The sequence below is a fragment of the Anguilla anguilla genome, chromosome 1 (genome assembly GCF_013347855.1).
Source record: "Anguilla anguilla isolate fAngAng1 chromosome 1, fAngAng1.pri, whole genome shotgun sequence".
In the NCBI taxonomy this organism is placed as follows: domain Eukaryota; kingdom Metazoa; phylum Chordata; class Actinopteri; order Anguilliformes; family Anguillidae; genus Anguilla; species Anguilla anguilla.
In genome coordinates this window covers 80453751-80466779 of record NC_049201.1, presented here as the reverse complement: position 1 = coordinate 80466779, position 13029 = coordinate 80453751, and the positions used below count along the sequence as shown (strand labels likewise).

The window sequence follows — 13029 nt, the reverse complement described above, 5'->3', positions numbered from 1 at the left end:
ATGTTGTGAGGAAAATCATAAGATTACCGCTGTAGTTTGTATACTATCATGTATGCATGTTTGCTGATATATCTGTGCTATTAATTTAGTATACCGTTAGCGTTGCATGTTATAAATTATGAGTTAGTGCCATCAGTACCATAGAAACAAGCTCTTTACAGTTTATTTTGTGAATTGCCGTATTTGGTTATCTGAATGCGTTTCATTTTATTGCCGGTATTCAAAGTTGAAAACATTATAATGCAAGCGCTAGTGCCCAAGTCATAGAACATACATTCAGGTTGCTGTTTTGATGTACATTCTCTATGGTAATATTTCAGTACAGTCTATGAGTCTTTGTTATACTCCAGTAGGCTACTGTAAACATTTAAGAGAACTGTGCATATTGTAACGCTTGTCCTAGCATATGTATTAATTGTATGTGGTCATCTTGAGGTTTCAGTCATTACATACACGATCTGAGGAAAGTTTGTGTCCGTGTATCTTTCATACAAATCCCCCCTTTACAGGGCTTTACACAAGCACACAATGTATTATTATTATTATTATTATTATTATTATTATTATTATTATTATTATTTTATGTTGGAACATGACTGAAAGGTTTGGCTCCTTACAGGACCTCTTTCAGTTTCAGGTTGAGGCTTTTGGTTCCTGTTAGAGGCAAGAATCAGAGGCTGTGTATAGCAGAGCGCATTTATAAAAGGACTCAGATGAGCTCAGCTGAAGCGTTTGTGCGCTGCTGCAAAGGTAAGAGAACGCTCTGACCAAATTTCAAAATACTCTTCTGAAACAGATACCAATTAACTATATTCAAATGCCATTTTACAGCATCGAAGATACCGTAGGAGAAGATGTAAATGAAGGAGTTAAATAGTATGTCTACTCCTAAATACCAGACAGCAGCATTCATGATTAGAACTGTGACTGCATTATCATGTGTTTTAATTGTTCTGCACCAGCCATATTTAGGGATCAATAGATTAGTGGCCTAGATACACTTATTTAGCTTGCACATCAAATCTTGTTTTTAAAAAATCTAAACCTTCTCAAACTATGTACCATAGTCCAGCACTACCAAACAGACAGAAACATCACAACTGAGCATGAATCAGTTCCTACAATATTCCACTCTTTGAGCTTTGGGTTTGATCTTTTCCTATTACATTACTCTTGTATTGTCTTTTTTTAATGTATCATCCTGCCTTCTAAATAATGATGTTTAGCCAGGGTACTGAGACTTCCTCTAAATATGTATAGCATTTGTGAGTTGGACCAGAGCAAGATAAGTAACAGAAAATCATGCAGATTCTTCAAAAATAGCCTCTCCGTTCACATTCTTTGAATAAAAAAAGTAGCCAATTAAAAGCGGAAATAAACAGTAGGTTGAATATTAATATTAACTCTTTGAAAAGTAGGTTTTTTGGAATGTTTTTAAAAAAAAAATTCCAAGTCAGTGTTCTAGAACTCCATTGTTTTCAGTTACCAGCAGCGATTGTTACATCAGCAATAAAATGGTCAGTTAAGAACATTCTAATCACATATCTAACAACTTGAAGCATTAATGACATTGAAAATTAAACATACCACATTTATGGCGACAAAATAAATACTCTGCCGACCTATCTGAACAAATATTAACAAACCAGATTTCAAGAAATTGAAATTAAAACAACCAAAGTTGTAGATATGCACACACAATTGGTTTTGTAATTTTTTATGGAATTGTAATTTAAAAAGATGCTTCATTACAGGGTTGGAGCCACATCTGGAGCTGGAGGCTTTATGCCTAGACAGAGTTCCTTTCCTGCAAAAATAATGTTTCCTACTTGCAGCACGTACGCATACAGACTGACCAGACTGCTCTGTCTGATCCTGGCAGGTAACCAAGGAAATGATTCATCTTTTTATTTTATTTCTTGATCACTTTTAAATGTTTTTAAATTTATATACATGTACATTTGATCACTGATACAGTGATAGCTCCATTTTGGCATTTGTGAAACCTCACTGTTCAGTTCTTCTTCTTCTTCTTCTTCTTCTTATGTCATTTGTTATATTTCCTTTCCCATGCTCAGAAACTCACTAAATTTGGCAGGCATGTCTAGTATGGCTGCCAATTTATTATGCATGATCAGGGTCACAGATGGGGGGGCGGGGGGGTGGAGGCATAACTGCCCAGGCCGGAGAAGGACCCAGGATATAGGGTGTAACTATTTTTCATCGGTTACAATTTATTGGCCCTCCCATTATATTTTGCCCCGGGCCTGAGAATTAATAGTTGCAGCCGTGTGCATGACACACATGCAACTGACTCTGTAGGTCACAGTGCCTGCAGATTAAACTTCAGTCCTGGAGGGCCGCAGTGCCTGCAGGTTTAACTCCAGTCCTGGAGGGCCACAGTGTCTGCAGGTTTAACTCCAGTCCTGGAGGGCCGCAGTGCCTGCGGGTTTAACTCCAGTCCTGGAGGGCCGCAGTGCCTGCAGGTTTAACTCCAGTCCTGGAGGGCCACAGTGTCTGCAGGTTTAACTCCAGTCCTGGAGGGCCACAGTGTCTGCAGGTTTAACTCCAGTCCTGGAGGGCCGCAGTGCCTGCGGGTTTAACTCCAGTCCTGGAGGACCGCAATGTCTGCTGGTTTTCAGGTTGTTCTGAGCACCAGTGGTTAATTTAAGTCATTGACTGCCCAAGAAATCCACACACTTTGTTTTCAAGGTCTTAATTAGCTGCTTTCTGAAGGTAAACCACAGAAACCTGCAGACACTGTGGCCCCCTTAGGATTCAGCCTGACACCCCTGCTCTACATGTAGCACCACTACGTGTGCAAAATCGCAAAACACTGAAACAATCACCACAGCCGTCAGCTATATTCTTGATTTTTTTTTTTTTTTGTCCTTTTCTTGCTTTTCCTTTCAGGGCGTGTCCTCAGAGCCCTGTGTGTCACCTGGAAGCTGAACGTGCCGAAAACCATCTCCGCGGTGCGGGGAACCTGCGTGGTCATCCCTTGCCAGACCGGACCTCACACCAGGGCTGTCTGGTACCAGTACCACTCCCTCAGATGGCCCAAGGTGTACGACGGCCTGAACCCGGGGTCGGTCCTAAATGAGTTCCGGGAACGGACGTCGGTGCTGGGCTCCCCTCGGCAGGGGAACTGCTCTCTGAGGATCGATGCCGTTAGGCAAGCGGACGATGGCGTCAGCCTGTACGCGTGGATCAACCCAGATGAGTCCAGCAGCCAGCAGTTTCACAAACAAACCGTAGCGCTCAAGGTTACAGGTGAAGGTTCCTTACTTTAATGCCTCTTGGTCTGTTGATACACATAAGCACTACCAAGATTCCAGCAAGGTTCCAGGTTCCAACATTCTAGCACAATTGCATGTATCTTTATATATTGCTTTATTATTATTATTGTTGTTGTTGTTGTTGTTGTTAATAATAATAATAACAATAATAATAATAATGGCATACATTACATTGCATTTATTTAGCAGACGCTTTTATCTCTCATTTGCAGGAATTGAAGTACCCCAAATATCCATCCAGGGTCCGATGACAGAAGGCTCCCTCGTCTCTCTAAACTGCAGCGTGCCTCACTCTTGCCCCACATCCCCCCCGGCCCTCGTTTGGGCGGGCCTGCCCGAGGGACATGCCTCCAGCGTTACCACGGCGGCAGACGTCCCGCGGGGCGTGTGGGTGTCCGTGGCGACGGCGAGCTGGAGGGCGTCGGGGCGGGACAACGGCAGGATGGTGGCCTGTTCCGTGCGGCTTGACCGCGAAATCCGGCAGGTCGTCCGGCTGGATGTTTCACGTGAGTCCGGCGGGCGTTTCCCTCCCAGTGCGTTGCTACGATACGGGGGGGAGGAGGGCTGACACCCCCCACCCTAGTGACCCCCGACTTTCCCACGAGGCCTGCTAATAGACCTGTACTTGTCTTCTCCTCTTACTGAAAATGGAATATACTATTGCTATACACAATTTACCGTAATACTTGAAAGTGGCAATGATTCGGAAATTTCCCCATATGCGATGATGATGGAGTGCAATATCGTGATAAATTAGTTTTAAATATTCCAGAAATGTACTAAAATAATTTTAATAATGCCACAAGCGCTCGGGGTACGGGTCCAATTGCGTAAGCAAAAAAACAAAAGTGTTTAACTGTCCAACTAGGAAAACAAGCAAAACACCAAATGCTGAGAAACAACTAGGAGTAAACCAGACACTAAAGCCGGCAGAATAGGCAAACAAAGGCTAAAACCAAGCAATGATTCAGAGGCCATGGGGCTTTTTAATGTGTTAGGTCACAAATACATCTTCTAAATATGTGTGACTGTGTGACTAGCACGTTCTTAATTGAAAATTCTAATGCTGTGTCGTGGTTTTGGGTGGATGTATCACCCGCCTCGTTTCCTCTCCCCTCCTGCTTCACTAATTCGAGTGCGCCACGTCAATTTAGCTAAATGGGTCTTCCGCGTGCAGATTTCGCTCTGCCTGCAAGTCCTCCTGCGCTCATTGGTTAGAGGTCTGCAGCCGTGTTTAGGGCGTTCGCGGTTGCACCTGTCGAACCTAACTTAAGGCCTGTGTTCACAGAGAAACGACGCTTTAGTGTCGCCTGTACACGAGAGCCGGCACTGGTAGTGAACGAACTCCGAATATCCGGGTTGGTCTCAGGAGGTATTCATTGAGAGAGAGAGAACTGCGGGTGTAGCGTCGCCCTAGCTCATGTTAGCTGTCTCTAGGTCTCCTAGTTCCAGCTCCTGTGAGTGGAACTGTCGCTTAGTTCACCTTCGGGTGCATTTGTTTTCTCTGTTTGTTTTCTATAGGCTTTCGTTTACTCCTTCTCCTCAGTTCGGCATTTTCCGGTTTAGCGGGTCGCCTTGTTTATTTGGGATAGTCTCCCGTGAAGTGAAGCCCGTTTCTTTTCTATTTTCCTCCCATATCCCTGTGTCTCTCTTCGAGACTTGGTGGTTATTCTCTTAGTGGGGAATAGCTTTTTTGAAACCCTGTTCTGTCGCGTCTGGTCTTCCTAATTCCCCACTCCGTCACATGCTGATGTCACAATCATTACTGGTAACTGAAAGCAATGTTCTAGAATATTGACTTAGTATATTGAAAAAAGGAAACATTCCAAAAAAACCTATTTTTCAAAAGGTACAATATACTAACAAACAAGTGAGCTAAATTAACAAATAAAAGACAGGTGCTAATGGTTTTTAAACCAACAATACGCTGTCCTTTTGACAAATGCCCTAACTTTATATTAATATAGTTCATCACTGTCCTTAAGAAATATCTGACCTCCTTTGAGCTGCCTGTTGTCTCCATGGTGACAGATGCCCCTGTAGACGTCAACCTCACAGCCGAGATGCCTGTTGTTAAGGAGGGAGAGGCGGCAATGCTGAGGTGCAGTGGTGATGGCAACCCCCCGCCAACTGTCTACCGGTGGCTGGAGAGGCGGGGCAGAGAGACCGTCCAGCTGAACTCGTCTCGGGATGAGGTGTCTGTACCCAGGGTCTGGCGAGACTCCTCCTTCTCCTGCGTCGCGCAGAACCCTCTTGGGAGTCGCCAGTCGGACTGGCTGTCGCTCAACGTCCAATGTGAGCTTACACTTCAGTTTTCACTACCCCTTTTAAGGTGTGAGGTCACAAGTGTGTGATTGGAATGTTCTTACCTGAACTATTCTAATGCTGATGTAACAATCACTGCTGGTAATTGAAAGCAATGCAGTTCCAGAATACTGACCTCCAATCATTGTGTGCTCACTGACTGTGAGCAGTGACATCATTGCACTGTTCTACACTGGACAGCAGTAGGTGTTAGGTGTTTGCTGTATCTGGGTAAATTTGTTCTTGGAACTAATTATTCTGGTACATTTTTCTGCGCTGCTCAATATTTAATATATTTTACTTGACTGATCTCATGGATTTAGATGGTATCTTTGGAGCTATTTAACTAAGTGTCTTATCTTTTTAAGTTGTCTTTGCAAGCAATTTTTTGGATTTAAAATTAATATTTATTATTATTATTATTATTATTATTATTATTATTATTATTATTATTGTTAATAATAATAATAATTATTATAATGAAGAATAATAAAGAATAAGAAGAAGAAGAAGAAGAATTTCCATATTATGGCAGTGATGTAATGATATCATGAATTATGTCACATGACCCTCACCTCCTCCATTCCAGTTTCTCCCGTCATCCTGCCTGGAAGCACTTGCTTTGTGACCGGTGGTGCTTTGAGGTGCGTGTTCCGGGTGGAGGCCAGTCCCAACGCCACCCTGCACTGGACCGTCAACAACAACGACCCCCCAGCATCCTTTGCTTCTGTCGTCGAGCAGAAGGGTGCCGTGACATCGGCCATGCTGACAGGGCCTCTGGGGAAGCAGCAGCTCAATGTGTCCTGCACTGCATACAACCCCATAGGGAACGTCACCTACAACCTGCCAATAAACAACACACTCAGTGAGAACAACTTCTATTATTATTATTATTATTATTATTATTATTATTATTATTATTATTATTATTACTATTATTATTATTATTATTGTTAATAGTAATAATAATAATAATAATAATAATAATAGCAGTAGTGTTTTTTTTATTATATTCCTTGTATTATTTTTACATTTTTTTATTGGTAGTAATAGTACTACTTGTAGCATTAATCTGAATATTATTAGTTGTAGCAGCAGCATAAGTAATAATATGCAGCTGTGCTTTAGATGGGACATTTTTAATCTCTCTCTCTCTCTACTAAAGGTCAGCCGCTTTCTTGGGTGTTGCCAGCAGTGCTGTGTGGGTGTGCTATACTGTCAGCAGTGCTTGTGTTTCTGTATTGCAAAATGAGGTAAGGCTGTGTGAAAATAATAATGATCATTAGCAGATATGATTATGATGTCATAAAGGTTCGGTCTTTATCATGAACTCACAGAACAGTGAGTGGTCATGGAGAAGCTAGAGCTCATGATTATGGAGTCATAAAGCATTGCGGACACCATGATTATGATATCATAGTGTGAGGATGACAGTGGGGGATGAGTCAGGGAAAAAAAGTCTCACAACAGATGTTAGAATAGACTTACCAGGTGGTCAACTCCATATTCTTAACATTGAAAATTCTGTCTCCCATCTGTTGACTTATTGAACCGGTCCAAATTGATGCACCTTCTGAAAATCACAATACTGTTTCAATATTCAAGACTGTTATTTACAAGAACCTCCCGTAGTTTCGAAAAATGTGGCAGGGCCTGCCACTATAAGGCTCTTAGCTCTAGGTGGGGCACTACACACCGCATTACTGTTCAGGATGGTACCTAACCTGAATCCCTTCAGTTAAAATCCAGCTGCATAAATGGATTGTGTTTAAAATAGCGCAAGCAAGCCTTGTCCTTTAAGACGGTTATTCAAATGGCATGGCTGTCTACGACTGACTAAACAGAAAATGAGCCCCGGGAATTAGTGTCGAGGATCTAATGTCTATGACGCTGAGGGTGTCAATGACAACTTTTTTTTTCCAGTTTGTTACCACTTATTTCCATTTTTAATCTCTCCTCTCCAGAAAAAAAGAGCGAGGGTCTATGCCTGGCATGCCCCAGGTCACGTGGACTGCGTCCAAGAGGTCCGACAACCAGGCGAACGAGGTCAGCGTTGAGCCACTGGCCACCTACAGTGACTGGCCCGGGGTTCCACTGGCACACAGAACACAGGTACAATATAACATTACATTACATTTTATCCAAGGCGACGTACAAAAGTGCACATCCAGGTCAAATACTTTCCTGTTTTAGCTATTACTGTATACTAGGGGTGTAAGAGAATATCGATACACTTGTGTATCGCGATATTGTGTTTTGTGACGCTGCATCGATTCTCAAATACACTGTATCGATTTTTAATTATTAGTATACATGCAAAGATTTGTGGCAGACAGTGGTTCATTTTGTGTTGTGTTTAAACCCCCGACCGCTAGATGGCAGTGTTGTAATCTACCTTCAGCCATTTGACTCTTCCACTCCAACGTAACAACGTAAACCGAGACAGGAAGTAGCATAAGGGTGCACCGCTACCGTTAGCATTAGCAAGCCTAGCTGACTAGTAACGTTACCACCGATGGCTGAATCCGAAAGAGTTATACCGGCTAATCGCAATATGTCTCCTTGCTTGCAGTATCGCAATATATCGCAACATATTGAATCGTAACCCCTGTATCATGATACGTATCGTATCGCCAGATCCTTGCCAATACACAGCCCTACTGTATATACTAAACAGATTGTAATTAATCACAAAAAATAAACAAAATCACATCTTTTAAGTGAAATGTTTGCATTTGCCGAATGCTACAAAAGGCAGGAAATGAAATCGATCAGCCTTAATGCTAACATCAGTCTGCTCTCCATCAGGTTGTATGAATATATAAAAAGGATGCATGTCTCAAGACGTCCAATAGAATGTGTGTGTCAGGATCTGTTTGGTCACACACTCACAAAAAAAACAAAGAACATGATAATCTTTTGGGGATTTCCACACCATAGTAATGGTTTAAGGTATCACTGCCAAAATCGGGTAGTTGGCGAGTCCACGGCGATTGTAGTCCACCTGTGAAATGGCATTCAGATTGGTCTTGGGACTGGAGATGTCGAGGTGAAAAATCGCCGTTTTACGTGGGAGAGCTGACCAGCACTAACGTACACTGTAATGCAATGTGCAGAACGTTCTTTTACCCTGTAAGGCTGCTATTCATTAATAAAATCACAGGACTGCTTTGGAGCTACTCATTGACTCATTCATAATTAGGACCAGGCAGCAGCAAGTGAGTCCAAGCTGTCTGTGGACAAGGTCAGCCTTGAGTCTTCAGCCACCTATGGTAACTGGACCCATATCCCAGAACCACAAAGAACACAGGTATGTGCATTGGCCAGATTTACAACAATTTTTTTTAAAAATATACAACTAATTCTGTTTCAGCTGCAGCTATATTCACTAAAGGTCTTCTAATGCGGTATAAAGAGCAGACTCTAAAGTCTAAGGTTGTTCTTTGTCAATAAAATCACAGGACCGAATGGGAAGTATTCATTAAATTCATATAATAATAATAATAATAATAATAATAATACCTGCCCATCTTACTGTTGAACATCAGAATGATGCTATTCCTTCTTATGCAAGCTTAAGCCGGTAATGTTAAGTTAGATTGTGTTTTTTTTTTTTTACTCTTTGACTGTACTTCTGTGAACATTCAGTGATAGAACGTGGTGGATAATCAGATACCAAAGTGAGATGAGATGAGATGACCTGCAGATGGAGCCAGAGTCTTGCAGGAGATGAGACACATTCAGAAACATGGGAACCGCCCATCCACCCCCACCCCCCCCGACCCCCACCCCCAACCCCAGATTATGACTGTGCACAGAAGTGAGCTCACAGAAACTCAGCCATGTCCTGGACCTAAGCTGCTGCTGACATAGATATGGTCTACGTAATGTCACTGTGCTTCTGGAAAAAAAAAAAATATATATATATATATATACATGTATATAACAAAATTTAAAAAATACCCACACCTCCACATCACTGTGATTCTGCGAAAGATTATAAATAAATAAAAAAACCCCACATCCTACATCCTATCGTAACCACTGATATATGCGTCTATTTGAATAGCCAATTTGAATGTCCGCTTACTGACCTACGTTAACCCCAACCAGTCATAGGGCACAACTCTGCCAGGAAACCGCAAAGGCAGACAGACACACAGGCAGACAGACAGACAGACAGAGAGCGTCAGAACAAGAGAGAAGAGAGAGAGAACGAGGGAGCTGTTTGTGACACGGACATCTCTTCCTGACGTGCCGATGTTCCCTCTCCGCAGGACACACACTCTGATGGAGGCCTCATCTATGAAAATTTCGGAGAGCCCGCAGATATGCCGTCACAGTGAGAACTGGGGGGGCGGTTTCAAACTTTTTTCCAGAAGCTGGGGACCAAAGGTGCCTTGTGTGGAGACGTCTGCAGCTGCGGGGGGATGTGGCTTGGGGTCAGTGGCGGACGGCGAGCTCTGATAAACTCTTCTGCCATACCGACGAGCACGGTGCCACTATTTAGGAAAAATGGGTCGGAAAAAAGCCAAATTTGTCCTTTTTGTGACATTAAAAAAAAAAAGAAAATTCTCCCTAATTTGGCGTTTTCCGCAGTCGTGCATTTTCGAGTTTGTCTTCCCGTCGAAGCGTTCCCTCTGCTCAGCTCCTCTGGACCCCCTGCAGGCTCACAGAGCATGACAGCTGTGTCTGCCGTGAGAACTTCCCCTACCCCATGCGCTTGAAGATCGCCTCGGTCCTGTTCTTACCCGCCTTTCCTGCTCGGCACCTTCTGCTGCTTCCACTTCAGTGCTGTCCTGCATGAGCTCTCCTGTGCATGATCTATCCCACGCATGATCTATGCCATGGATGCGCTATCCCATGCATGAACTATCTCGTGAATTTCGCTCTCCCATGCATGAGCTCTCCCATGCATGCCCTGTCCCATGCATGAGCTATGCCATGCATGAAAGATCCTGTGCATTCTCTCTCCCATGCATGAAAGATCCTGTGCATTCTCTCTCCCATGCATGAAAAATCCTGTGAATTTCACTCTCCCATGCATGAGCTATTCTGTGCATGCTCTGTCCTGTACATGCGCTGAGCTCTCCCATGCATGAACTCCCCTGTGTTCAGCTTGTGGAGGGCCGTTGCCATGACCACATGCAATTAGATGATTCTGAATGCATATGCATCCATATTTACTTGAGTCCTATTTTCACTTCAATGTTTTACAATACATTAAAAGCACTGAGGAACACAAGACAAAAAGTGAAAAGCTGTTTTTTCTTGCCCACATGTTAAAAATGTCATTTTTAAAATAAATGAAATTAATTGCTGTGAGCTGACATACTGGATGTACTGTATGTCATGTTTTGTGTTTTTTGCAATAGTTTGTGAAACATGTGATCAAGTTCTTATCAGCATAGGCAATTCAATATCAGCCCCCCCAGCCCCAATACACTGTGGTGTCCGCCAGGGCTTGATTTTGGGCCCTATCCTCTTCTACCTGTATATGCTCCCTTTAGGTGACATTATATGCAAATATAACATTCATTTCATTGTTATGCCGACGATGCACAGTTATATCTACCAATAAGCCCAAATGATCAAGCCAGCATTGCCACCCTTCACAAGTGTCTAGAGGACATCAAAAGTTGGATGTCTGATAATTTCCTCCAGCTTAATGATAAAAAATCTGAGGTTATACTCTTTGGCCCACTCCATGCCAGAGCCCAGATTGAAATTGACCTGGGTTCACTCTCATCAAATCTAAAGCCCACTGCTAGGAACCTGGGCGTCATATTCGATCCTGATCTCAACCTAGAACAACATGTAAAGAAGATTATCCAATCTTGTTTTTATCATCTGAGAAACATTGCCAAAATTAAACCTTTTCTGGCTAAGTCATTCACCCAATCAGAAATCTCTACATTTCTACTGGTGCAACCAAAACGTATAAGAAATACACACAAAGCTGAGAAATATCTGGTACTGAAAACAAGGTGAAAATGTCAGGGTTTGGTTGAGTTAGGACCCAAGTGCATAGTAAAAACACACAAAGCTCAAACGGTTGGTTTCAAACAAAGGCTATACTTGAAACAACGTAGCGGGACTAAAAACACTTGAAAAACTCAAAATGAGGAAACACGCAGGGGACTCGACATGCACGGAACATAGGGAACTCGAAAAACTTGAAACTGGGGAATCACACAAAGAGGGCAGAAAAGAGTAGGATCCAGTACCCGAGTCAGGCAAACAAAGAACTTGAATACTCAGGGGGCTAACAAGACGCAGGAGAACACAATGCACAATCAACAGAATAACGAGACAGATAACGAGACACAGGTGAAAACAATGATTGAATAAATGAACACCATAAAACAATCAAACACAGGAGAAAGCAATCAGACCAATGAACACGAGAAGTGTTGAAATGTCGTCCTCTGGTGACCCGAAAGGGCATAATCGTGACAGTACCCCCATACCCCCCCCCCCCCCCAAGGGTCGGCTCCTGAAGTCCCAGACTAGACAAGACAGAACTTAGACGGGGCCGAACTCAGGAACAAAACTCGGGAACAGGACTCAGGAACAGGACTCGGAACAGGACTAGACTGGAGACTGGACTCGGGAAAACGGGACTGGAAAGGTACCAGAAAGGGCATAACTGTGACAGAAATAGCAAGCAGCAAAACCACAGATTTTACTGACTAACTCAATGGTCATAGCCCACTTTCTTTCTGTTCTCGGTTGGTAACAGTAGTTTCTTATGCTTTGAACATTCATTGAATGAGGCTCATAACTTGTAATGGTTCATGGTTCTTAGTTCATAACCAAGACCCTCAAGGAGATCAATGGACTTCACCCCGGTGAAGGTTAGCTATGACGTGAAACACGCTGACAGTTCATGGTTAAATACTGAAATTAGGTATTTCTACTCCCTTCAACAAAGGACAATCTCACTTTTCTCCTCTCTTACTTTCCTGTAACACCAGGGGATGGTTTATTTCCTCATTGAAATGGCATTGCTCTTGATCACTCTCAAAAAAATTTTAAATAGGTATCTTTCAGCATCAACAGCACAGGAAACTGAACATTCAGCATTGAGAACAGAAGTATGAAGAGGGAAACTTTTTGTATTAACAAACAGAACTGTAAATGCTATGAAGTACATTTTCACAGGGCTAAGAACAAGAAATTATTTATTGAGAACAGAACAATCAGAATTAAGAATGGAACTTGCAATGTTAAGATCAAAACTTTCGGTATTAACAACAGAACTCTCAGTGCTAAGAACAAAAAAAATTCAGAATTAAGAAAAATAAATTTCAGTGTTAAAAACAGAACTTTCATTGTTAAGAAAACTTTCAGTTTTTAGAAACAAACTTTCAGTCGCCCCTTTTCCATAAAAAAATTACATTATGACAAACTGATGCACATCAGA

At 42.4% G+C, this 13029-nt stretch overlaps 1 protein-coding gene across 2 annotated transcripts; it reads left to right on the top strand.

Moving 5' to 3' along the window:
* The first annotated feature begins 622 nt into the window (after nucleotides 1-622).
* Nucleotides 623-10288, top strand: LOC118209794 (sialic acid-binding Ig-like lectin 5). 2 transcript variants are annotated; one of them, XM_035385467.1, is made up of 10 exons: nucleotides 623-750; nucleotides 1755-1882; nucleotides 2914-3273; nucleotides 3512-3805; nucleotides 5331-5594; nucleotides 6193-6468; nucleotides 6769-6856; nucleotides 7568-7715; nucleotides 8806-8913; nucleotides 9881-10288. In XM_035385467.1, the coding sequence occupies exons 2-10, from the start codon at nucleotides 1786-1788 to the stop codon at nucleotides 9947-9949; spliced, it is 1704 nt and encodes a 567-aa protein (XP_035241358.1). In that variant the 5' UTR covers nucleotides 623-750; nucleotides 1755-1785; the 3' UTR covers nucleotides 9950-10288. The 2 variants fall into 2 exon arrangements, with proteins under 2 accessions (XP_035241358.1, XP_035241348.1); XM_035385457.1 differs by lacking the exon at nucleotides 623-750 and having other exon boundaries at nucleotides 1711-1882.
* The last annotated feature ends 2741 nt before the right edge of the window (nucleotides 10289-13029 follow it).